Raw genomic sequence first — 26605 nt, 5'->3', positions numbered from 1 at the left:
TGTGAAACATTTACGTAGCACGTCCATAAACTTTCAACAAACAACCGAAACACTAGTCATGCTCCCAGCAGAACATAGCAGACAACTTCACTTTCTAACACAGGAAGTGTCTGACAGGTAAGGAAAGGAAACTGAGATTTGGGGAGGGGAGCATAGACTCCTCTCAGAGTGCCTTGTTTTGGAGCTGCAAAGGTGGATCTGACTGGGGTAGGGCTGAAGGGGTCATAAAGGCTGCCCATGTAAGGCCTGAATCCTGTGGGTTACTGTTTCTGCTTGGGAGGTCACATTCCAGGACTGAACCCAAGTTTCGGCCAGAAAGTGTGATCCCAGGACACTTGTATAAAAAGTGGTCGTGTAGCAAACTTCTATCTAACCGCGAATTAGCACATTGGAGCCCTCCTCTACTGAGGTTTATGCTATGCCAGGCTCACTTTTCATCCCCCAAAATCTCATGCTATCAAAGGGCTTCAGTGATTCCTTCTACATACAACTCTCTTCAATAATGGAATGGGCATCCACTGGTGCTCTGATAAGGGCAGTGTCTATGCTTTGGAAAGATTAATCTGGCAGTACTGTGCCGGACGGATCGAGGGAATGAAATTGGAGACAAATAAAGGGCTTTCAGAATCATCTAGGCAGGTGAGGACCAGGACCTAGACAGGTACAGCAGGAATGGAAACGGTTAGATAGATTCAAAAGATATTTTCAGGTGCCAGCCCCATGGCCAAGTGGTTAAATTCACGTGCTCCACTTCGACTGCCCAGGGTTTTGCTGGTTTGGATCCTGGGCACAGACATGACACCACTCATCAAGCCATGCTGAGGTGGCATCCCACATAGCACAACCAGGAGGACTTACAGCTGGAATATACAACCATGTACTTGGGGGCTTTGGGGAGAAGAAGAAGGAAGAAAAAAGATTGGTAATAGATGTTAGCTAAAGCACCAATCTTTAAAAAATTTTTAAAAAGGTATTTTCAAGGTAGAATCCTAGATCTTGAAGACTGAGTTGATGTGGGGCCCAAAGCGTGAGAAGAACAAAAGACTGTGGATTAGTGAAAGAGCGGCAGTGTGAGTAATAAACATGAGCAAATAAGTAGAGGAGTCTGGTTTGGAGTCAAGGAGAAAATGCTAAGTTCAACCTCGATATGAACAAGGTAATGGACAAGGCATCACAGCTGGAGAGACAGGTAATGGCTGAAGACAGAGAAGCTGGAGAAGTGTGTACAGAGGTGGCATGCCAGTGAAGAAACTAGGGCTAAGGGCAGAGCACTGGAGATTGCTTACATGGTGTTAACGCAAGGGCTTGGGTTTGCAGGGGAGGGGATGGAAGAAAACAAGACATAAAAAGAAAAGATGCCAGGGCTTGGCCAGTGACTTAGTGGTTAAGTTCACACACTCCAGGCCCAGGGTTCACAGGTTTGGATCTTGGGTGCAGACCAGACCTAGCACTGCTCATCAAGCCATGCTGTGGCAGCATCCCACATACAAAATAGAGAAAGATTGGTACAGATCTTAGCTCAACAACAATCTTCCACAGGCAAAAGGAGGAAGATTGGCAACAGATGTTAGCTCAGGGCCAATCTTCCTCACAAAAAAAAAAAAGAAAGAAAGAAAAGAAAGAAAAGAAAAGATGCAAGGCCAGCCCCATAGCATAGTGGTTAAGTTCAGCATGCTCCACTTTGGTGGCCCTGGTTTGCAGGTTCAGATCCTGTGCGCAGACCTACACCACTCATCAGCCATGCTGTGGCAGTGATCCACATACAAAATAGAGGAAGACTGGCAACAGATGTTAGCTTAGGGCTAATCTTCCTCAGCAAAAAATAAAGAAAGAAAAAGAAAAGATGTAACTTACTTTGAAACGTATCAAAAATAAGATGGATTGATGGGTGATTCATTGTTACATAGGATGACAGAGCAAATATAGTAAAATTTTAATTGCAGAATCTAGATGGTCAGTATGAGTGTTCACTGTATAATTCTGTCAATTTTTCTGTATATTTAAAAATATTCATAATAAAGTCTTGGAAATATGAATGAAAAAAGAAAGAAAGACAGAGGGAGGAAGGGAGAGAAAAAAGAGGAGAGAGAGAAAAGGAAGGAAGGAAGGAAGGAAAGGAGTAATTAGTGATGTTAAATCTATCTAACTATTAAACCCTTCGTGACCAAAAAAGAAACAATTAGTGACTAATGTAAAAGTAATTTCTAATAAGTTGTCAAGCAGAGTTCAGATCTTAGAAGTAGAGTGTGGATGGGAATGCAGAGATAAAGATGCTGTTTTCTAGAAATCTGTGAGTGAAAGGAAGATGAGAAGGAGATGGGACATTATTAGTTGGCTGGAGGAGTCCAGGTTTATTTGCAGATAGAAGGGAAGGAACCAGTAGACAGAGAGAGAATAGGGACTGAGACGGAGACTGATAGACAGAACAACGGCACAGAGCTGGAAGGAGGGGATGGGACCAGGAGCTCAGGGGAAAGATGAGCTGTGGAGACAGTAGCTAAGGAAGAGAAGCAAGGAGAACACAGGAGGACTTGGAGATGAGGAAGGGTGAAGTTGAGGATAACGTGTTGGCCCGCCCTAGTCTTCCCAGCGAAGTGAGATGTGAGGTCATCTGCTGAGGCTGAGGTTGGAGGATTAGGAGTAAAAGCGATCTGGGACAGGGTCCCACCGTGATTCACTCTCTGGCTCCGCGCTGAGGAAGATGACACTTTCTCTAAACTAGCATTTGGAAACCCTCAAGTTAAGCTCTCTAGTGATAAGGACAGAAGTGCCTTGCTAGTTCCAATAACAATAAAACATTACTTACCAAATAGCACAACTTTTCACACCGTATGGGGCAGTAAGCCATTTGTTCTGGGGTTTGAACTTTGATCCGCACATCTGAAACCCCGCCTGCAGGTGGCTGCTTCCCGGGGATTTCATTGTAATACTCATGATCTTCTCTCTCCTCCGCATGGCCGTCAAGATGCACCTCCTCACTGTAAGGGAAAAAAGAATCCCCAAGAGGCTGGGCGGGAATTCAAATGCTGTAGGGGATGCAGAGGGATCAGAACCAAGCAAATCATCCTGAAAAACGTCGCATTTGTGTTTTCAGTTTAGAGCTGTGATTAAGTGATGTCAAACATCTGGATGGAAGCAACCAGATGGTTGAGTTGTTTAGCTTTCCATCGACAATTAAAGTAGGGTAGGCCAAGAAAAAGTGCCAAGAGTGATGCTTTGTGTCTCCCCCAGTGATAAAAAAATATATATACATACTTATATAAACTCCCTGAATGTAAGGTGTTTTGTCAATAGCGTATAAAAATACAAAGTTTTCCTGGGTATCTCTAGCACACTTTGGACCACTTCAGAATATTTTGCTGAAAGAAAATTTAGCTATTGGGTAAAGGACCTGGCCAAGTTTATTAAACCAAGATGAAAAAAATAAGTGAGCTATGGCCAGCTATCTTGTCTGCACAAATCTGGAGTATATGGGATTCATAAAGAAATATTAGAACCATATGTGGCAAGTGGGTAGAATTATGTAAACATGCATTGTTTTTAAAATTGAAACAGGGCAAAATAAAATCCCAGACTTTTCTTCCAAATTGGAATTAGTAGAAGTTTCTTATGAAAAAGAACAAATCAAGTCTTTTTGGATTGAACGGATTCCATTGACAACCCACAGTTTTGTTGGGTTCATGACATGTCAACAAAATGACAGCACTAAGATGTAAGTGCTATCCTGGGAAAAGTTCAACATCAAGGCCTTCTGGTAACGCTCTCTCCTGTGCTACCCTAGCCTACTTTATAGAAGGAGGTCTCCAAACCCAGTGTTTGTGGATACACAAAATGACAAATTAAGGGGAGAAATGCACTTAAAAGTGCCCAAGAGTTTCATTTCTCAGGCGTCAATTCTGCGAGCCAGGGGCCTCATTGCATTCCACACATGGTGGAGTCTGACAGCCCTGAAAGGGCTCAGCTTTCATTGCGGACTTTCTGTGCCTCAGACAGAACAACCAGCTCCTTGGGTCACGTTGTGTTCCATCCTGCCACGGTTTAGCTGGAGCAGATCTATTTACGTTGCAAACCAGCAATTCTTGCTATAGACATTTGAGTTTTCTTATTTGGCTCCTCTTTCTCGATTTTTCTTTTTCTTTTTACTGATGTGCAAGGGATCTGGGGTTGAAACAAATCTGAGAAATTTGTTGATGTTTATTCTTTTATGATACTACTTAATTCATAGCTCTGTATAACATCAGAGAAAGAGAGCCGAGCCCTTCTCACTTTTAGCGTCTCCTTTAATTTTGTGACAATAAAATATCTAGCAGGAGGAAATATTTAGACAAATATGAGTGGAAGAAAAATAGAAAATGTCACTATTAGTTTATACTGAAACCGTGCCTATTTGTAAGAAAAAAATTACTAATTTCATTTGTCAATTTAAAAATGCCATATTGGGGGCTGGTCTCTTGGCCGAGTGGTTAAGTTCGCGCACTCTGCCTCAGTGGCCCAGGGTTTGCTGGTTCAGATCCTGGCCACGGACCTACATACCACTCATCAAGCCATGCTGTGGCAGCATCCCACATAGAAGAACTAAAATGATCTACAACTAGGATATACAACTATGTACTGGGGCTTTGAGGAGAAAAAAAAAAAGACGAAGATTGGCAACAGATGTTAGCTCAGGGCCAATCTTCTTCACACACACAAAAAAGCATGAAAATGCCATATTAATTTTAAAATAAAACAAAATATGGCAAGCCAAATAATTATAGAACTCTTGGCTGACCTTTCACAAGAAGTATTCAAAGAAGGATTTTTCAAATACTGTTTAAACCGGAGTTCAAAAGCCTGCCCTATGGTATTTATGACGTCTTGGGCCATTCCATTGCGGCATTCCAATATGTGGCAGGCTGCAAGAGGACATACAAGAAAAATATTACAATAAATTTTGAGTTAGAGAAAATTATATAAAGTCAAAATACTTCCAGAACATGAACTAGTAGTTGCATAAAAGGGAGTAGGTTTCAAGCTCTCTTCAGCTCTGAAATGGCATAAAGAATATCTCATATTTCATATCTATCAAAGAGAAGAAACATCCATATTTTACATCTAAATATCTCAAAGTGCTTACAAACTTTGGTGTCAAGGCAGGTATTTTGGGCCCACATTTTTATAAAAGTAGACTGACCTTGACTTAGAATGTGACTCATGTTAGTAGAGTCAACACAGGAGATGCTTAGGGCAGTAATCCGGTGCGGAGGTGGGGCGTGTGGTCTTTCTTTGCATGGCATGCTACAGAAGATTGAAAAAAGATAACTTTCCAAGCCCTCTCCCCCAAAGTGGGGGTGAGCTGCTGGTGAAGATAGGAGCTTCAGAATACCCTCCCCTCTGGGCATCTCTGTGCCGTGTCATTACAACTGTAGAGCAGTGACGGCCTGGTCATCCCCACGTCTGAAGTCCTACTGAAGGGCCATCTCCAACAAGCATCAAAATCAAGATTTGGGGAGGATGACACTACCAAAAGCATCAAAACTTCCTCTGAGAAGCAGGGACTGGGAACGGCTAGTTTTCACAAGTAAATCAAACAAATAAATGTGGAGGGAGCTGCTGACAGAATATCACAACTAAACAAACTAGCAAATCTGCTGCTGCCAAGCAAAAACAAGAGCTCATGTTCAGGGACTGTCAATTAACCTCCCCACCATTTGGAACATCCTTCTTGCCTTGCTTAGAGGATGGTGTTGTGCTTAGGGCCCTGCAACAGGAAGATGTAATTGAAATTGAAGTTTCATAAGGATGGCTTAGAGAGAGTCCTAAAGATGACGTAAAGATAGAGGCACTAAGTCTCACGAGAAACACAATTTTTTAAAAAAGAATATTGGTTTGTATAACCTGAAGAATTGAGGGATGAAGGAAAGCTTGAAAACAGTTAAATATATACAAGAATGTTGTAAAATTGTCAGCTACTCTCTGAGAATAAAAAGTCTTAAGTGAGTGCATGGGGACTTAGATTAGATACCGGGGAAGCACTAGGGGTCTCAGGAGCTGTGAAACCAACACGGGAGCACATCACTCACTCAAAGGGACACCTGCCGAGGGAGAGAAGTCTGTCTTTCTGGAACGACTTAACTGCATTGACTTGGAAGCATGATTTTATGCTTTGCGTTGTCTTGGAAAGGATTTCGTATTTATTTAAAGTAAAGGGCAATTCATTCACATCTGAGAGAATTTGCAGAATCTAAACAGTAGATAATAGTAGAACCTACAGCAGTGTTTCTTTAGTTTTATGTTGATGATCATCTCAAGGAATCTCAGATAATTCTCATTCCAGAATTAATTTTACTTTTATTTAAAGAATTTATGTCTCTAAACACTTTTGGAAGGGTGATGTGTGTGGTGTAATGGGGGTGGTATTTCTAAATCAAACAATATAAAGGTGTCAAATCTCCGAAAGAGCTATCATTTCTTATAAGGTTGTCCCTTTAAAGAAGCAACTTGATCCTGAAATAGACTTAGGAGATTATTCTAGTTTTGAAAACCCAATTAAGAATATCTACAAATTCATCCTCTCCACCAAAGGAAAAGGTCTGGTCTGTCTTTACACTGCCATTTTCAATCGCCCATTCTTTTTCTCTTTAGTAGTTTCACACAATGACTGACACATAGAAAGTGTTTTAAAAATATGTGTTGAACGAATAAATACAGATTTCCCTGAATCATATCAAGAATTCTACTGTGAGAAACTGTCTTCAATTTTGTTGAAGTTAGCCCCCACAGTGGAGCAGGTTCTTAGAGCCATTGAGGGGTACGAATGACTGCTTGGGTCATTTGTGGAAAGGGTCTCCTCATTCTCGGTCAGGACTCATAACCTCAGACCCACAAAGTGCCCTTGGAGATGTGTCCTCCAGTTGAGCCAAGAGAAGTTGTGTTACATTATGATAAGAAAAGGGAATTCACTTGAATTTTGGGGGGGTTTTTATCCCATACTTCCTGGTCCAATTAAAAATGAAGTCAAGACCAGAAATTATAACAAAATGGAGACAATGATTTTTGTGATTTTATTTTTTCTTAGGATCGAGGAAATGTCTAGAGATAAAGATGGGGAAGATAATGAGAGCGGCAGGAAATTCAAACACACTACATACATACATACATAAATAAATAAGAAAAACTACAATGTGCCTCCTGTGAGAGGGATAAGAGAGCAAGGATGTTTAAAAGAACTCTGAAAAGATTCAGACCCAAGTTCAAGATCCAGATATGCCACAATCTGTGTGACCCCAAATAAGTTACTCTACAGCAAGGTCCTCACCTGCCAAAACGGGGCCCTGGATGATCTTCGAAGCCCCTTCCTGCTCTATAGAAACCCTACCCTTCTTCATGGCTTGACCCCTCTGAGGAACAGGGCAAGGCACGTGGGCACACAGGAACAAATGAGTCAACCAAACGCACCGACTGTTCTCCACCACTTCTCACATCCTTCTATCATTTCTCTCAACTTTTCAGATTCTAATACTTTGAGGTTTGGGTCCTGTTCCTGGACTGATGCTACCCACATAATTTTCTTCTTGGCTTTGGATAACCTTGTTAATGCCATATTACTTTTTTGAGAAGATTAAAAAGAAACAGTGGTGCCTGTCACCATGAAAGAAACGACATTGGACATAAAGGCTGACCCAGTGCAGACATTTGGCACAGCCTCACCACCTTCAGTGAACATACACATTTTGATAGTGCTATTGTGGCCACTCTCACACTGCTCCATGCCAAGGGTCTTCGTTCTTTTTCAGGTTGGTCATGGGCCAGAATAGGGATGGGCTTTGAATCACATACAAATATGCCCATTTCCCAGTGTTAGACCCACGTTCAAAAGCTCAGATGAGCAGCGAGTTGGGCCAAGAATTGCCCAATATTTAGATAATGGGAAGGAAGAAAAGCAAATATATTAAAAGTCCCAATTTCCAAAAAAGAATGTGCTCTTCCAGTGATAAGATAACTTTGCGCGCAGGCCTTAGCTCTGATGCCCATGTCTGGAATCAGATGCAGATCTGGGTTCTTTTCATTCTACCTTTAGCCAGACAGACCCACAGTTCTACCCTCGGGTATCAGGTACCATATTAAGGAGGATTTAAAAGAATCTTAGATTCATGTTCTTCTATCTTTTTCATTTGGTTTCCTAACTGGGTAGTCATGGACAAGAGGCTGAACGCTATTCTTAAAGGTAACAGGCCCTTCTTTACCAGTTTCATATTTGTTTTTAATAGGCCAGGTTTTTTGTTTTTTTGTTTTGTTTTTGTTATTAGAAAACCAGAAATTCAAAAGTGCAGCTTCTTAGATCAACCACCAGATGGTGCTGTAGGACCAAAGCAGGGAGTCCTCCACCTCTTGGGAAAAACCCAGCCTGAAGACGTAAGCAGTCAGTCCATGGTTAACTAACATCACCAGGACCAACTGCATGTATTTTATTACCATAATCATAAGTGTACATAAATGGGTTAATTTAAACTGATTTTATGGCTGTTGTTGTTTTTTAACTTTCTTCAGAGACTCAGAACCACAGCCTTCCTATATCCGGGTAGTCCAGGTAAACTCTTACAGACTAGACTCAGAGAAAATGTTTAAACCTTCCCTGAACTGCTACACATTTGCAGTAAGAGGTGGAAAGAATACAAATTTCCTCATTTACGGCAATAACAGGGGCAGGCTGTATTAGTCACTAAGTAAACTCAAAACATTCTTACTGGAGCTTACCTTTTCTACAAAAAAGGCCTTTTATAAAATGAGGAGTTCACTAAAGGGTCCTAGCTAAGAAGGAAAAGAGTGGCAACTGCCCTGACTTGAATGCATGAATGCTAAAAGTGAATCAAGCAAATGGGAGTCAGTGGGAACACACAGGATTATTATTGCAAAGCCTGGTCTCCTCTGCCCGTCTACACTGCCAGTCAGCCCTGCTCGCTTCCTTGTCCCTGAGGTCTGGCTCCTGCCTTTACTGTCCACTGACATTGTGCTTCCCAAGGTGACCAATGGCCTGTTAACTGCTGGACAGACTGGCATTTTCTACTTTCATTCTCCCAACTCCTTTTCCGTATGTGACATTCCAGGGTGTCTTCTCCCAGAGAAACTTGCTCTTCCTCCTCCCTAGATGATACTCATCTCCTGATTTCCTCCTCTCCTCCAACTACTCCTCTGGCTAGTCCCTGTCTCCTCCTACTTCTCTGGCTCCCTGAGCCCCTCAGCCCTTCTTTCTGGGATCCTCCTTCAGTGATCTTGCTCACCCTTAGGACTAAGATGTCGCAGTTTTTCCAAACCTGCAGCTGATGGCCTGGTCTCTCTCTCTCTCTCTCTTTCTCTCTCTCTTTGCGTTTCCCCACCGCCCCAGGCTTCTGTCTGCTGAACATTTTCCCCGGGGTAAAACCAAACTCACTAGTTAATTCTATGACATCATCTTTCTGGTTTCACAATTTTTTTATTTATTCAAGGATTTAGAACATTTTTTTCTTTTTACAAATGGAATACATAGTCATTATAGGAATTTTAGACCAAAAAAGGCACCAAGAAAAAATAAAAAGTACGTAAGTCTCACTATCCAGGGATAACTACTATTAACATTTTGGCATGTGTCTTTCCAATCTTTTTTCTATGCATATGTACCTCCAAAAATTTACTTGGGATCCTAATACACATATTTTTTCACACTCTGCCTTTGACACTTAATAACATTAAGAATATTTTGCCCATGTCATTATTTATTCTTCTATAACACTAGCTTTCATTGCTGCATGACTTTTGGTCAAATCGTCAAATTGCTCTTCAAAACATTTGGATTTACACTCCTACCAGCAGTGTTTAAAGTAACTACAACTCTAAACCATATTTTACCTTTTTTCAATGTTTGAAATTTGAAGATGAAATATATCTAATTATAATTCGTGTTTCTCTGATTGCTAATGAGGTAGCTAGTAAATCTTTTCAAACGTTGAAATGTTTCTTGGTGCCTTGCAATGTTCTTTTGTGAAGGTGTGCTCAGGACCTGGAGTGGGTCCACCTGCTTATCGGCAGGGCAAGCTTAGGAAAACCATCTCACTTTTCTCAGCTCCAGCGTTTACTTTCATAAAAAAGGAATAAGAATAATACCGACCTCAGAGGGTTGTTGTGAGGATGAACTGTGACAATGCAAAGTACCCCTGACAATGCCTGGCATCTGGTGAGTGTGCAACAAATGCTGGCCTTTTCCCCCCTATTTCTCTACAAGGTTGTTTGTCTTTTTCCTATTTGTAAGAATCCCTACTTCTTTAGGGGCAACACCACTCCAAATCACACAGGATAATAATAATAATAATAGCTATCCTTTATTGCAATACTTACTATGAGCCAGGCATTGAGATATTTGCATTGCATACAATATCTCATTAAATCCTCAGGAACATCTGATTTCTATTTTTTCATCACCCTTCATATCTATCTAGTTCCCGAGTACTATTAGCTCACGGTTTTGTCCAAACTGTCCCTTCTTCCCCCAGTGCAATTTAGCACATGACCACCCCTGCCCAGGAGTAATGAGATGTCCTCCAAATTGGATTCTACAGTTCCAGACGACTTTTCTGCCCTCTAATATCATTTTTACAGATGCAAATGCCAGAAAAATGATCATTTTACAATTTTGGTAGAACGGCAGAAGCCAGAATAATTCTTATAAAGCTCAAAATCCTCGATGGCTCCCAGTGACCTTTCGGCCAGCATCAAAGTCCTCCACGATCTGTTTCTGGCTCGTCTTTTCTGCCACGGGTCCCCTACTTCTACTCTTTGCTTTCTCTGTAACCCCACCTTTACGCACACACTCACAATCCATGCAAACAGCCCTAAGCTCTCATTACACAGCTGCACATTTATTCATCTCTTCCACAGACCCTGACTGAGCACCCACTGTCCTCCAGGCACTGTTCACCAGGCTCCTTCCTTCTCCGTGCACATCCTACAGGCTATGTTTCTTTCTCCTCCAAAATGATGAGCCCATGTTGGCTAGGAATTATTTCCTCCACAGTGATTAGCCCAGCCCTCGTATATTCATATGTAATTTATAATTATTTGTGGACGCGAAAGTTGTGTCAGCCTCTATACAGAAAGGAAAGTCCAGAGGCTCAGGGGAGGGGAAGGGATTTAAGAGCAGACGGGTGTACAAGCTGGGGGTATGTTGAAAACAGAGCGGCTTCTCACAGAGGTTTCTATAACCAAGATAAACAAGAGAAGGGGCAACGGAACAGGAAAAGGAGCAACAAGTGATTAGGAGATACTAGCTTTTCAATCTAAGAAAATTACCCTTTGTTTCTGAGTCATCTATCTGCTAGATAGAGCTGTTTCCCTAAAGAAGAAAGACAGAGAGATGAAGGAGGAAAGGACATGATGCTTTCCATGTGATATCTCAGTTACTTCTCCCAACACCACCAGCAAGTCGATGCTATTATTTCCACTTAAAGAAATTGAGGTTCAAGGCTGTGAAACAACTTGACTAAGGTCATATGGTGAGATGGTGGAAGAATGATGATTTCCACCCAGTATGTCTGACTCCAGCATCTTTTTTATTTCCTATACACAGGCTGGGGTCTAGAGAAAGAAAAAACTGAAACCTCTATTCAGACTGTTTCTGAGACCATTCTCTTCTTATCTCTCAAATCCCACCCACGACCTCACTCACGAGTTCTCATAAATGCCTTCTCAGAATCCCATGCTAGGATCCCATGGAACCCCTTCCTGCAGCTCAGCTCTGACGAACTAGTCAGGCACCAGACCAGGAGTTTTCAAAGTGAACAAGCTGTGTCGTAATCTTCTCTGCCTTCTCCTGTTTCACTTAAGCAAGGAGTCAGATATGTGAGCCTGTGAGTCCTGCTTGGCCATCAGCCTCAGCGACCAGCATTAATCTTTGAACTCCTCCCACCATTTACTGAAGAGCAATGACATGCCCAGAGATACTCAGTGACTGATGGCAAAGGTACTGACATTTAGATTTCCTGATCTGTTTGTTCTTCCTTTCACCCTGTCCTTTTCATGTTAAGAGAAAAGACTTTGTTGTTCAGAGGCCGTCCCCAAAATAGCACGCAGTTATTCTTCAGAGAAGTTCAGGCTTAATTAAAGGGGGTTGCTCTTTTCTGGTATCCTTTGTTGTGTTCCGTTCCTACACCCCCGTTCCCACTTCACCAGTTCCTGTCTCTCCTACCCACTCTTTGACCACTATCCATTCTTTATTATATACTTTAGAGTGAGTCCATTCCAACGGAGTATTCATAGCATCTGTCACCTGTTCCTTCCTTTCCCTCTCATCAAGGCTATGTTCTTTTGGCAAGCATTTTCTGAGCATTTACTAGCTGCCAGGTTCTGTGCCAGCAGCTGGTCCTCTTAATTTCATTTCTGACAATCACAGTAGCTTCCAAATGGATCTCCCTGCCTTAAGTTTCTCTCTGAACCCATCTACTGCATCCTGCTGTCAAATCAATCTCCCTAAAGCTCTGCTTTGTAAACAGCCTTCTCCACCCATTGGCCCACAGGATTAAGTCCCTACTAATTAGCTCTCTTCTCTCTGCCCTCTAGATGCCTTTTGGACTTTTTTCCCTTCTATGGACAATCTGCATTCTAGTAAGTGTGTTCTATTCATTTGCTCCCCAGCATGCCATGTGCATTCCCACCTCTGCGTCTTACAGCTCTTTGAATTTCCAATTCCACTCCATATGTACATAATAAATATTTGGGGACAAACTCCACCCTTGGTGGCACAGGATGCTGCCCAATAATAGTTCTAGTTAAGGAGCAGAAGCAACCTAATACTTGTCCCTATAGGAGTCTGAATGTCCCACAGTTAAGGAAGAGGAGAAATACTAACCATGTCTATCTATAGAGGTCCAAAGACCTAAGGAACCTCAGGCCCTTGACCCAAAGTGTAGCTAGGAGATGAGTTTCTTAGTCAATCTTGCTAAATCCTGGGATGAGAAATCCAATCAACTCATTCTTGCAGTCAGTCATTCAACAAAATACTTATCGAGGATCATCTATGTGCTAGGCATCATGATGAGTGCTTAGCGAACAACAGTGAATAAGATAAACAGGTTCCTGCCCTCATGGAGCTTTCAGTAGAGAGGACAGACATTAAACACATCAACAAATGAGTAAATAAAACAGTAAAAATGTGAGCTAAGTGTTAGTAAGAGGAGAAATAAAGTGTTACGATGCAGCAGGGCAGGATATGCTACTGGAGATAGGAGGTGCTGTCAGTCAAAGAAGTTCTCCCTGAAGAAGAGACATTTAAACTGAGATCGAAAGCTGGGAAAGCCAAACACTCAAAGTGAAATGCCAGGCTCTTGAACAGTGAGTGTGCAGGCTCAACACATAAACACACACACCTACACACTTGCTGAGGCCAATGCCAGCCAATGACTTCACTGGCTGGGGTCTCATGTGTAATTCACTAGTCCACTGGGGATGTGGCAGCAGTCCTTTCTATCATAACCAAAACAGCTTCTCTTCAATTATACAAATAGATAATAAGCCTTTGGGTTTATGGGTTTCTCAAATGACTGGGATTTAAATCCCACCTATTTATTTTTTCTACTTCACTCTGCTAGCAGGGCTATTTGCTTCCAACTCAAATTTACATAATATTTCTAGAACCGAATATAGCACTTTAGTGATGCTTATCACTCCCCTATATTGAAAATAACTGCTTGTTACTTTTTAAAGTTGGTATATAACAGCTCTTAAGAAATTCTAGAAATTTGCTTTCCATACCTCGTTGATTAACTGGATCTTTAGCTACGTAGGCAACATAGTCTGTAGTATCCTATAAAAAAGGGAAAATGATTGCATTTAAAATGAATGGATTGTACTGTTGAAAGATAAGAGTACATTTAGGACATGATACTGAGGCAAGGACTTAAATACCAATGGTTCTGTTTAAAGAGAAAATAAAAGTATCCCAGGAAGGAACATAAATAAATACACACTATATAGTTTAGCAGTTGTGGAGTCCACATTCTCTGCCCCTGGGGAAGAGAATTTGAAGATTAAAAATTCAGAGGCAGACCATGTCACTAAATAAAGAGAATGCACGTATGGAATATGTTAGCACATACATTCTTTAAAAAACGATTAGGTGTGACTGTCTCCTGTGTTGAAAGTTGAAATACCAGAGGTTATGCAATCACAAAGATGTCATGAACTAGGATGTGGCATCATGATTTCCTAGTTGTCCAAATAGATGCCATGTACGTCAGAAAATAAGTCGATTAAAGAGACACATTGGGTTCTGTGGCTGTTAGCTTGCTTGTGCGCAGTGCACGTTAACTTAAGGAATAATAAAGCGAAAATACAAGGCATTTATTTGAGCAATATATAGAAAGGGAAGATAACTTTTGAAAATGAACACCCAAGAAAAACCTAAGGAGTTCAAAAAGAGATGCACTACTAACTTTGTAAAAAACAAACAAAGAAAAAGCCACTTGGTAATTCTGACTTTTATTGAAAACAGTAAGCTGATGAATGATAAGATTTTAATAATTAAAGATGCTTTTTGTTATCTCAGTTCTCAGGAAAAAATACACACAATGCCATTTGCAGATTAGAAGTATGACTCTCTAGAGGGAAGATGCAATCAACTGGCAGGAAATAAAAGCCCATGTTTGTAATACCCTCAAGGACAATCACTTAATAACCCACAATGAATCATACAGGAAGCAGATCTTGGGGTCAGCATAACTTGTCTTTAGTTATTTAAAAAAATAACACACACCTAAGTAAATTTCTCTTATGCAAAAAGATAAAAGGTTTGAAATATCTTGTAAATAAATAAGGTCATATCTACAAGGTTTGTTTACATCAATTTAGAAGCAAAGCCACAATTGCTGGGGGCTTGGCTGCTATTTTTAAGGGTGAGGATGTGGTGTGATGCCAGCAATGTTCCCGGGTGCATTAGATGATGGGAAAGAGGTTGTGGCACCTCTCTAGACTTCAGTTTCCTCATCTTCAAAAGGGTCTCCAACATTCTTATAGTTCCAAAACTCTGTAACTGTAAATATCTAGGAGAATTTAAAGTATGTTAAAACTAAAGCACAAATTATGGGGGAGAATATAAGAAAATGTATTTAATTTTGATGTATTGATAATGCATTTTTGAAATGGAGAAAGTATATATAGCTACAAAACATAACCAAGAACTGTCTTCAGGGCTGATAGAAGGAAGACAAGCAAACTGTTTTTGAGAAGAGATTAAAGGTGAGGGAGAGCAAAGGTCAAGAGGTGAGGAAGAACACTCAGTATTTTTTAAACTTTGAAGGAAATACGCTATTGGGCCACGCAGACTTTTAGCTTCCTACCCCTTGTACCCAGTTAGCTGTGAAGTTGCAAATTATCTCTGTAAGCGTCCTAAAAAAAAAATTATGGACAAGTGTGAGCAGTAGTGGTGACAGTTATCTTTTATCACTCTGTGCCAGGCACCATGCTAGCTGTCCACAGGCGTCAATTCACTTCATGCTCACCACGCTGCGAGGCAAGGGCGATCAGCCCCCATTTCACCCTGAAGCTTGGAGAGGTTAAACAGGTCAAGTCTACTTGACTCCAAAGTCTGGCACTTCACTCAGAGGCCCTCTCATGCCAATACTTATGGTTGCTCCAGTTTTCTATTTTAAATTCAAACCAGCAGGCTTTCTCCCCAGCTGCAGAGAACACAGGGGTCCCACTCCATTCACTAGGTACAAACTTTCCCACAGCAACTACAAATGCTTTACTGTGTGTTTTGGGTAGGGGCAGTGCTTTGGTTGGTTGAAAGAACTAAAGAACTAAAAGCACATGAAGACAGTCTAAAAAGAATTAGGATTCTGGAGAACTATGATAGACACCATGCAGGGCATACCTAGGGTAAATGAGGATTTGCATACCAATTCTAAAAGGACAGCAACCTTGAAACTTGAAAACTTGAAATTAGGGCAAACAGCAATAATTATTTTTCACACTCCTCTTATAGAACTCATTACTTTAAATAGATTAAGGAAAGTATTTGAGGTCCTTCATGGATGGTCAAGCTATAATGGGTTAGGAAGAGAAGTGACAATGCTGGCCTTTCCAGGCTGGATTCAGTAGACCCTCTCTGCATGTCCTTTGGAGTCACTGTTGAGGCCATATTACAAGGCTGGTTGGATGGGAGTTCACATGCAGTACTGGGCTCACATTGCAGCTGCTAAGTGCCAGGCATCTTGCATGCCCTCTATTTGCTAATGAACCCACAACTAGCCATCTGTGGAATTTCTTGGGGAAAAAGTGGAGCTCTTGAAATTTGGCTTACTTTTCAATGGCAGAAGGTAAAAATTTAAATTTTTAAATGGTAAAGTACCACTACCAACTAATATATTAGTTCCATGGCATCATGGAACCATGTAACTAATACACTCATTTGAAAATAACTATACCCAAAGCTGAAAGATGAGGAATTAGTGAAGTCTAAAGGGAAAATTGAGTATCCATTAATAAAGGGAAAAAACCCAATGATTTGATATCCTGTAATGTCTGCTTTTCTTCCGTACACTTCAAAGAAGTTGTGAAGGCAGACTGCCTAGCTTTGACACGCTCAAATACTTTGAGGCACAGGTGGCCAATGTGAAGATAAGTGATTATTGAAGTGTTTTTAAGAAACGGCTAATTTAACAGCATTTAACAATACATTTCACACACAAAAAATTTACACCGACACCCAAGTGGAGGAACTTGCTTAAATATTTTAGATGCCAGTAAAGGAAGCAATGATTACACTGAGGAGCTTGAGAACTTTATTTCCTTTTAGGATAGACAATTATTTTTCCTTTTAAATATTAATCCTAGAGATTAAAACAAATCAACACTTTGCAGTAACCCCAGCTGCCAAATTTAGTTTTTACTACCGTTCCATACCTCTCTTGGGTTTCTGGGTTATGTGTCCTTTCATTTATGACCCTAAATTTTATTCTTCAATTGGAAGTGAGAAAATAAATGTGATGCATAGAAAAAAATCAACTATTAAAGTGGATTTTATTGCCTCATTTCTGAAGGATATAATCTTTAATAATAAACGTTTTGCAGAAAAGAAGGTAATAACATCGTGGGTAAGAACAAAAGTCTGCCTGTATTCCCCATATGCTTTCTTGACATTACCGATGTTCAATATTACGAAAGTCATATTCTGCACTCTTCTAGTCTTCAATACATTTTCAGGTACAAGAAAAAATGTCACAATGTCACAGAGGAGCAAATTCTAGTTTCCATGCCCCTCTCCTTTCGCTCTAGTCCAGAAATGATGCAGCAAGGAGTCAGGGAATGACCCTCTACTCTACAAAGTAGGCTTAGAGAGAGATCACTGGCTCAGTCCTGCCTAATTCAAGGGAACTGAGCACCCATGTGGCCTCTCGCTACGGAGGAACTCCAGTACTCTCTGCCCAGCTGAGTGCTCCCTCCGGAGTTTCTGCAAACCTGGTTGCTCATTCTAGAGCAGACTTGGGTGCCTTGGTTGACATTCAGAGCGACAAACAGGCTTCCCCTCATATGTCAAATCCAATTGATTAGCAGGATCTGCCTGGAACTCTGTGTTGAGAAGAATTCTGAGGGAGGGCTGACAACACATGTATGAGAAACTTGTTTTTCATGACTTTGATGTTATCTACAGGAAGGTTCTCAGATGATAACTCCATGGCTAAGAACACAATGGAGTATTATCAGCTCATCTACTAATCTGAATATTTTTAAAACCAGTGACAGGAAATATTTTGTCAAAAACAAATTTATTACCTGCTGCACATAGCTATTCATGAATTGTAATAAGATATTTGGAAAAGACAGGTAGTGGCTAATATGCTTTACACGGAAGTTCTTTTAACTCTTAAAGGAAGAACTTTTATGAATCCATACTTACAGGATCCCCTCCAGAGGCAAATGAAATAGACTGCATATGATGGTTTGCAATAATCTGAAAAATATAAACAAATTAGACATGCATGATGCTATAAATTAATTACTCCTATTTATATGCAATCTAACAGTCATGGATATACATTTGTTTGTTTTGGTTTTGCCTGCTTAGCACCCCTTTGGAAACTACTCCACCCACATTCTATACTAATTTCATTTAGACCGGGAGGTTCAGGCGGGTTTGACATGTCCATCTCATTGTCACTCTCCTTGCAGGTGGATACATGATCCAGGCCTAGTCAATCAGAAAACACCATCCCTCTGGATACAGCAAAGCTAATCAATGTCTTTGGGGTGGAACTGAGATAGATAATAGGAGAGAATGCATCTCTCTCCGCCATTAAGGACTGTGTAAGCCCAAAGCTACTGGGAGCCACCTTTTGCTGCCATGTAGGAAAAGCCTGCTGGAAAATGAAGTTTTCCCTCTGGAGAAAATCAGAGCTGAGAGTTAAAAACAGAAAAAAGTCTAGTGGTAACATTTGTTTCTCATCACCTCAACCAATACATTTCCCCTCTTCCTTTATCTTTCTATGTATTTTTTCTATTTTATTTATTTATTTTTATATGAGTTAGTTTGACTTGGGTTTCAGTGATTCACCACCAAGAGTATCCTGACTAAGGCACTAACATTAAGACTTTCAACACGAAGTAAGACTATCCAAGTGAACTGTATTACCTAGCCAAGAAGATTGTCTGTTTTACTTGAGATTCTATTTGGAAGCCACGGTGTAACGATCAATTTGCAAAGATGTATTTGTCATACTGCTTTGAAGTTTCATTAAAACACCAACTGTGCACCTATTAGATAATCGTGTCTTCAGAATTCTTTAACAGAATCTACTACAGCTGCTTACATAAGATGACCAAGCAAATCCGCTCTTAGATGTATGTCTAACAGAATTGTGTGAATATGTGCACCAAAAGTTATTCTAAAGAAAATCACTGCTTTGTTCCTAATAGCCCCGAAGTGGAAACAATCTCAATGATGGCCATGGTGATATTCAAACAATGGACTACTACATGGCAACACCATATATCTTGGGCAAAAGAAGCCAGACACAAAGAATTATACTGCATGGTTTAATTTATATAAAGTCCCAAAACTGGCAAAATTATTTTATTCTGTTTGAAGTCAGGATAGTGGTGACTTCTGGAGCAAAGGAAGAGAGAGCAAGTGGTTTTCTTGGATCCTGCAGACTTTCTTGATCTGGGTAGTGGTTACACAAATGTGTTAATTTTGTGATAACCAAGCTGTACACTTATGATTTGTGCACTTTTCTATATTAACGTTTTCTAAATTTATATTTCAGTTAAAAATGATTACTGAAACCAAAATCAATACACAAAGATCAATGTCATTCCCACATATCAGCAGTAGCCAATTAGACACTGTATTCAGGGGATGGGCGGGTAAGATACATTTTACAAGAGCACCTACATATAAAACTAATAAGAATTGTGTAAGGCTTTTTGGAAAACTTCACTGAAGGATGTAATTAAGACCTGAACAAATAAAAAGATATATATCACCTTTAGGGATGAGAAGACAATATTGTAAAGATGTCAATTCTCCACCAAATTAATCTATAAATTCCATGCAATTCCGATAAAAATTCCACCAATGTCACTCAGGGAACTTTTCATGCTGCTTCTAAAATTCACATGGGAGAATAAATGTGCAAAAAGAGCTAAAGCAATTTTTTAAAGAACAAAGAGACAAGATTTTCCTTACCAGATAGCAAGACATATAAAGACATATTCAAGTTGTTTCTAAAATTCATATGGAAAAATAAATGTGCAAGAAGAGCTAATGCAATTTTTTAAAGAACAAAGAGACAAGATTTTCCTTATCAGCAAGCATATTATAAAACTATAGAATTTCATTAGAATACAAAGTATAAAAGCAGACTCACATATTCATGGACTTTTAGTCTATGATAAATGTGGCAGCAAACAGCAGACCAAAGAACAAGTGATTAAATTAGTGGAGTTGGCTGAATTAGCTATATATATGGAAAATATATATAAATAAGTTCTGTTCTCATACTTTTTATATAAATAAATGTTTGACTTATAAAGATCTACAAAAACATTAGAAGATAGACAGAAGATAGAGCTACAAAGATAGATAGATCTACAAAGATAGATAGAAAGATAGACATACAAAAACATTAGAAGACAAAAGATCATGCTTGTGATCTTTGAGGTAGGAAAACTCCATCTTAACAGAAAGAAAAAGACATACAGAAAAAAGCCCTTAAATTTGATTACGTAAAAACTCATTTTAAAACTTTTGTATAAGAAAAGACCCCTGAATCAGGACAAACAACAGGCAGGGAGAATATATTTGCAACATGTAAAAAGTATACATATAAAGAGTTTATAAAGAATTCCTACAACTCAATAAGAAAAAGAAATAAACTCAAATAAGAACAATAATTTTCAGAAGTAATACCAGCGTTCGATAAACACATTGAAAGATAATCTCCAAGAAATCAAGGCTACGGAAAATAAAACAAGACACTATTAAATTCATAAATTTGTTAAAGTTCAACAAAATCATGTGTGGCAAAAGTGTAGATATTCTTAAACACTGCTGGCTAGAGCTTAAATTTGTACAGCAACTTTGGAGAGCAATTTGACAGTATTTATTAAAACTAAAGTATGCATACCCTACAATTCCACCTTTCCACTTCTAGGTATTTATTCTAGACAAACATCAGTGGTTGTTCATTTACCCATAGTTTATAATAACAAAAAACTGAAAATTATCAGTGCATAGTTAGGTCAACTAGGGCACAGCTATACAAATGGAATGCTATGAAAAAATACATATCTATGTATACCAACAAAGTAAATCTTCAAGATATTGCTGAGGGTTTTTTGTTTGTTTGTTCTGCAAGTTGAAGACAGTTACGTGAGATGCAAAAAAACCAAACACACAAAAGCAGCTTTTTCCACGAGTTCATAAAGATCCACGTAAGTGCAAAGAAAAAGGATTTAAAGAATACATACCAAATTGATAATAGTAGAAAGTTACCTACTGCGAAAAGAAATGGGACCAAGTATCTTTTCACTATAATTTTCTCTAAGAAGTACACGGATAATATGCTTATGTGTGAATTTAGCTTTTTTTTAAACGAGGAAAATAGAGGAAGAGCTGAATGGATCAGTTCTTAACATGTCGATCTGTGGCTGAGAACGCTGTGGTTTGCAGGTGTGGATGTATAAGTCATTAGCTCATAGACAACAGGGAGCTGAAACCTTGGAGCAGATGCGATTGTCTGCAGCGCGGGGAAGAGGAGGATAAGGAGGGAGAGGAAGGGGGAAGGAGGAGGGCGACGCTTGGTAAGCGTTGTCACAAAGGCCACGGAGAGTATTTTCAAGTTCAGAGCATCATCAGCGGCAGAACGGTTAAGTAAGGCGCAGCCAGCATGTACAGTATCTAGGGACGAAATTCGAATCCATAAAAACAGACCACCAAGCCAGGCTGCCGTCCCCCGTGTAGCAGCGAGCAGCTCCCAAGCCACGAGCGCGGCAAGCGGGAGGCGGTGTCTGGGGGTCGCGCACACGCACAAGGTTACGCAAGCGCACCGCGTTTGCGCACGCGCACAGCCGCCCGGCCGCGTAGCTCCAAGGTTGCTGAAAACGCCTGGCGAGAGGTTGAGCTGCTTGGACAATGTCGGAAATGCACGAGCTGTCCGAGCTATATGAAGAGAGCAATGAGCTGCAGATGGATGTGATGCCTGGCGAGAGTGACCTTCCGCAGATGGAGGTAGGCGGCGGGAGCCGGGAGCCTTCCCCGAACCCCTCCCGCGGCGGGGCCGCGCCCCAGCTGGAGGAGGAAGGCCCCATGGAGGAGGAGGCGGCCCATCCAATGGCGGAACCCGCGGCGGAGCGCGCCCTTGCTCGCCGGCCCAGCCCCGGGGAGCTGCTGGGCCAGATCGCGGGCCCCGACTTCGAGAGCGAGGACGAGGGTGAGGAGTTTGACGACTGGGAGGACGACTACGACTATCCGGAAGAGGAGCAGCTGAGCGGTGCAGGCTACAGAGTATCGGCGGCCCTTGAAGAAGCCAACAAGATGTTTCTGAGAACATCCCGAGCGAGAGAAGCAGCCCTGGATGGCGGGTTTCAGATGCATTATGAGAAGACCCCCTTTGATCAGTTGGCTTTTATCGAAGAGCTCTTTTCGCTTATGGTTGTCAATCGTCTGACCGAAGAACTCGGCTGTGATGAGATTATTGACAGAGAGTAGTGAAATGCTGTTAAAAGAGGAGGAAACTACTTGAGGAGAGAACCAACATTCCACTGTCTCTTGGGTTCGTTCCAGATAGTTCCGTGCCAATGAAAAACTTGGTCTTCAAAAAACACTTTTTGTTTTGCAGAATAGAATAGGACAGTGACTGCACAGTTGTGGAAAAGGAAGAAAATTGTTAAAGAAAAAGATTCTTAGGACCGTTGAAACCTGTTTTCAAGAATGTGCTGAAACACCTCTGGCTTTGACTTCATTACTGGTCCAGATTATTTTCCTTGCACTGGGGAAAATATCTTTCATATTTCACTGTAAGGGATGGTTTTGCAAGAATAAGTCATGACCAAGACAAAGTGCCAGCCTAGGAGTCCACCGGTATATCCAACTTAGGATGCAAAGTTTGTTTGAGTAATTTGGACTGAAAGCCTATTGAGAAAACTTTGAAGATTCCAGTTTGTGATCTATCCAAGCTGTAGTTATCAAAGGCTAAATTTTTAGTGGAAGATAAATTGAGTGTTCTTCAGAATCCCAAAAGGATAAGCAAACCCAGACAGAAATATGTATCACGTGTGCTGTCTTAAAATGTGTTTCCAAGAGCATCTGACAGTTTGTACATATATCTTGATCATTTATAAAGCTACTATGATCTATAATTCAAGAAAATTCATTGTCTTGACCATTTTTAAAAGTCAAAAATTGTCTTTAATAAAGGTTCAAATTTAGACATTAAAATGTATGTGGAGGTACAAAGAGACTATTTCTAACACCCTTATATACTAGAGAAATGTTCTGTTTTACCTGCTCTCTGTTTTTCATTTAACTTTACAGGCAAAAGACTTTGGTTGAACTTCATAATGTAACAGCTGTTAAGTGAAAATTGTCAAGTAAAAGGAAAGCCCTACATCTAAAAGAAGACTTTATGAACAATTTTGCCATCAACCTTTAAAGGTTTTAAACCTGCCCAGAAATCCACCACAGTATCTGAAGTTTCCCTCTGTCTCCTCCTCTAATTAAGCTTGTTATTGGTTATGCACCAGCCTTCAAGATAATAAAATTTCTTGTTCTGTGTATTTTGTTGGTTTGTCTAATAATATTGCATACATACTTCCTCTAATGCTGTATGTTGGATTATACTATTTTATTGCTTTGCAACCACTTTATGATATAAATTTAACCCCTGTTTATAGGGGAAAGTGCTCAAGCTTCAAATACCTACTACCAGTTAATTTGTGGAAATTAAACGTAGTGAATTCCTGTAGGAAAATTTACCAACCTGGGAAAGCCTGCCCTGTCAATGAGCATGTTGCTGTGGTTATTTTTTGAAGATGCTGAAGTTCTGTGAGAATAATGATTGTGTCAGAAGGCTGTGCCCAATAAAACTGAGTATATCAGCAGGTCTTATCAGGATCAATAAAAAGCTACCAGATATTCCTGCCTCCTTGTGGCAGTAAAGGACATATCCATCCAACACAACAGGACAACTCAGCCTTATTTGTGTCACAGCCATCCTGTCTTTTAGGGAGGGGGTTTCTTTTCTGTAAAATAGAGGACTGACAAGGATGGTCATCATCACTTCAACAGTAGCTTGGTGGGGAGGAGGAGAGAGAGACGGGAAAGATTAGACAGGAGGTAAAATGTTGGAACTTAAACGTCTTAATCCTGTTGCCTCTCCCAAGCGTCAGTTTTTTCATTGCATTTTCAAAGAGCTTGTAGCTACAGGCAGATGAGTCTGGAGAGATAATGAATTGCTTGTGTGATGTGAAGGGAAAAAAAAAAAAAAAAAAAAGGGATGCCGGTATACAATGAAATGACCAGTTGCAGTTACCTCCAGGTAAAGATGCCAGAAAATAGGCTCAGGAAAAACTAAGGTCTACAACCTGGGAGGTGTGATTCTGTTTCTCTCCAGGATGAGCGGGAGCAAGAGGAGTGGAAAAGAAAGCTATTCCCTATTGGGTTTGAAGGCTTATTTAGGGGAGAAAGACCTAGACTCTGAAACTGGCTCCTCTGATGATTGGTTTGTTGGTCTTAAAAATAGGCAGTAACCTGAGAGACCATGGAAAATAATACGTGTTAATATTTACTGAAGGTAGAAAATGGTAACACTTAAACACGCCTTTTAGGGGTATAAAATCCCTTGTGTTTCTTTTAAACATTATGGTTATCACAGACTGGAACCAGCCTACCTGATTCAAATGTGGGCGCCCCTACTCACTAGCTTTGTCACTGGGTCAATTAATCTCTCTGCCTCAGGGTCCTGAACTGAAAATAGGGATAACTGGATGTACCTTATGAAGGAGGATTAAATGAAAATACACATATGTCATATCTTCAATTAATACACATATGTACATATATATAATAATATACATATATCTTCATTTAATTGGAACTAAAGAAAAGAGTTCTGGGGAAGTTCTGATCCTGATTTTGTGAGGTGGGGGAGAGGGAATTTAAAGAAGGTTATGAGTATGTGGTGTGATTTGGGGAGAGTTTTCTGGATCTGTCCATATGTATTATAAATGTTTGCTTAAATCAGATGTCCCACATTGGCTGTCTTAAGGACACAGATCTATTTTTGGCTCATGCTTATAATTTTAGTTTCTTAATTAGAGACCAACATCTCCTAATCCAAAGAGAGCAGCAAAACTCCCAGATTTCCATCTTTTTTTTTTTTCTTTTGGAAGATCTGGCAGCCCTTGACCTATAGGGACATGGGAAAAAGCATCTGATCCACCTTTACATAGGGTAAGTATCCTGTTTGCCATATTCCCTGTGTTGTCTCCCCAACGTGGAGGCCCAGGGGCGCTCACTATTTATCAATGTGCTTGCACCATTGTTTTCTCTTGTACCTGGCCAGTTTGCATTACCTGCCTGGCCTCTGTAGATAACGGCCTGCTTCTCTTCTTGGAAACTGCCTGTTTTTACCTTCTTTATTTCTTTATTACCCATCTCAATTTCAGTAGCTATTAGAGTTGGTGGTAGGAGTGTAGAAATGAGTAAAGAAATCGTGGAAGTGGGAGCTACTGAGACTCTGACATTTTGCTTAAGGCTCTAAAATGCCATATTAAAGTACGTCAAGGAAGTCTCTTGCTTGAATTTTTAAAACAAGGAATATACAAAAAGCCCTATGACTGGCTTTTCCAAAATTTATTTTCTAATCCCAAAATATGGTAAGTTTTAAAAACTGCAAGCATTATGTGTTTAATTTTATTTTTTGCCTCTGAGGTTCTATGAGACATTTTCTGGGAGGAGTGAGTGGTTATGTTTTTGATGTTCTTAGTGGCTGAAGATGAATGTGACCATCTGACTCATAAATGCTCTGTCATCTGTGAATGTTTCCATAAACTTGAACCTGTTTATGTTTTCAGTTCAAAATATATCTTAGAAGTTAAATGGTGGGGGAAAGGCATTAGCATTTTGTATTTATCTTAGAACTTCAAAGGATAGCTTTCTTTAAGAATTTAATTAATAAATCCTTTTCTCATGCTACATCCATAAGGTCACTTCTCTGCTGCCTTCATCCCTTGAACATTTTAGTTGGCATTTTGATGGGACGTATAAAGCTTCTTGAGTTGAAGCATCCAGAGTGGCACATCTTTTTTTACACACCTCCTTCCCCTCACCAAGCCATTTCCCTCACTCCTGCAGAAAAGTTCAAAATCACTTTTAAAAAGCGGCTCCTGGCTCTGAGATGAATGAGATCCTAAGTTTGATCCCCACTCCAGCAGTGGGCTGAACACAGCCCCGTTCCATGACACCAGTGCAGAAAAGATGTGTGAGTTACTCCCAAAGGTACCTCAGTGCTATAAGTACTGGTCCTGGAAGCCACTCATGCCCACCGTCCCTCCTTCTATTCTGCCTGAAACATTATGGGCCTGTGGCCATACCACCTCTAATTGCAGTGGCCTGAAAAGTGGTAGTGTAGGGGAAAACGATGCTGAGAATAAACTATGCCTCCTACCACACATACCACAACCCTCTTCTTCCTAAATTCCCCATTCGCTTCAGTCACCCCATGGAAAGAGCCATTTAGAAAAATGCTCATTAACTTTTGCACAGAAGGCTGTCCCCGTGATGGCGCTAGCTTTGCCTCCCCTACAGAACAAGGAGATGATTCAAGGGCTTCTATACTCAATGAGGTCTCATAACTAAAAGCGTTGAGTATCCCTGGTACCAGGTGTGGGTGAAAACTGAAAATAAACTTTACATCCACAACTGTCTTGAGGGCAAAGCATCTGAAAGACTGAATGAATTTCACCTTCTACCCAGATATGCTGCATCTTCCAAGTACAGCCCCAGATGTCCTGCTGTCATTAGACCAATGGTATAATCTGAGATGACCAACCAGGACCCAACTAGACAGGAATCTCCTGAATTGTTTCATATTAAGCATTT

At 40.4% G+C, this 26605-nt stretch overlaps 2 protein-coding genes and 1 long non-coding RNA gene across 3 annotated transcripts in view; 2 read left to right on the top strand and 1 right to left on the bottom strand.

Annotated features, from left to right (window-relative positions):
- Nucleotides 1-26605, bottom strand: part of SHC4 (SHC adaptor protein 4) — a 125171-nt gene that overhangs the window by 30712 nt on the left and 67854 nt on the right. The window contains exons 5-8 of the mRNA XM_001502224.5: nucleotides 17903-17956; nucleotides 13759-13810; nucleotides 4772-4895; nucleotides 2807-2978 (exon numbers count right to left, since the gene is read on the bottom strand). Of these exons, the coding sequence (XP_001502274.1) occupies nucleotides 2807-2978; nucleotides 4772-4895; nucleotides 13759-13810; nucleotides 17903-17956 (402 nt within the window). The remainder of the gene's footprint in view (nucleotides 1-2806; nucleotides 2979-4771; nucleotides 4896-13758; nucleotides 13811-17902; nucleotides 17957-26605) is intronic.
- On the top strand, nucleotides 11828-18761 carry LOC138924803 (uncharacterized). The gene is made up of 3 exons (XR_011440069.1): nucleotides 11828-11971; nucleotides 12568-12612; nucleotides 18175-18761. It is a non-coding gene; the product is annotated as an uncharacterized lncRNA (long non-coding RNA).
- EID1 (EP300 interacting inhibitor of differentiation 1) lies at nucleotides 21102-23280 on the top strand. Its single transcript, XM_005603061.3, has one exon. The coding sequence runs from the start codon at nucleotides 21638-21640 to the stop codon at nucleotides 22211-22213; it is 576 nt and encodes a 191-aa protein (XP_005603118.2). The 5' UTR covers nucleotides 21102-21637; the 3' UTR covers nucleotides 22214-23280.

The sequence above is a fragment of the Equus caballus genome, chromosome 1 (genome assembly GCF_041296265.1).
Source record: "Equus caballus isolate H_3958 breed thoroughbred chromosome 1, TB-T2T, whole genome shotgun sequence".
Classification (NCBI taxonomy): domain Eukaryota; kingdom Metazoa; phylum Chordata; class Mammalia; order Perissodactyla; family Equidae; genus Equus; species Equus caballus.
Note: the sequence above shows the minus strand (reverse complement) of the source record. Positions and strands in the feature narration are given on the sequence as shown.

Coding starts and splice junctions, on each gene's coding strand:
- EID1 (XM_005603061.3), top strand. CDS start 21,638: ATGTCGGAAATGCACGAGCTGTCCGAGCTATATGAAGAGAGCAATGAG.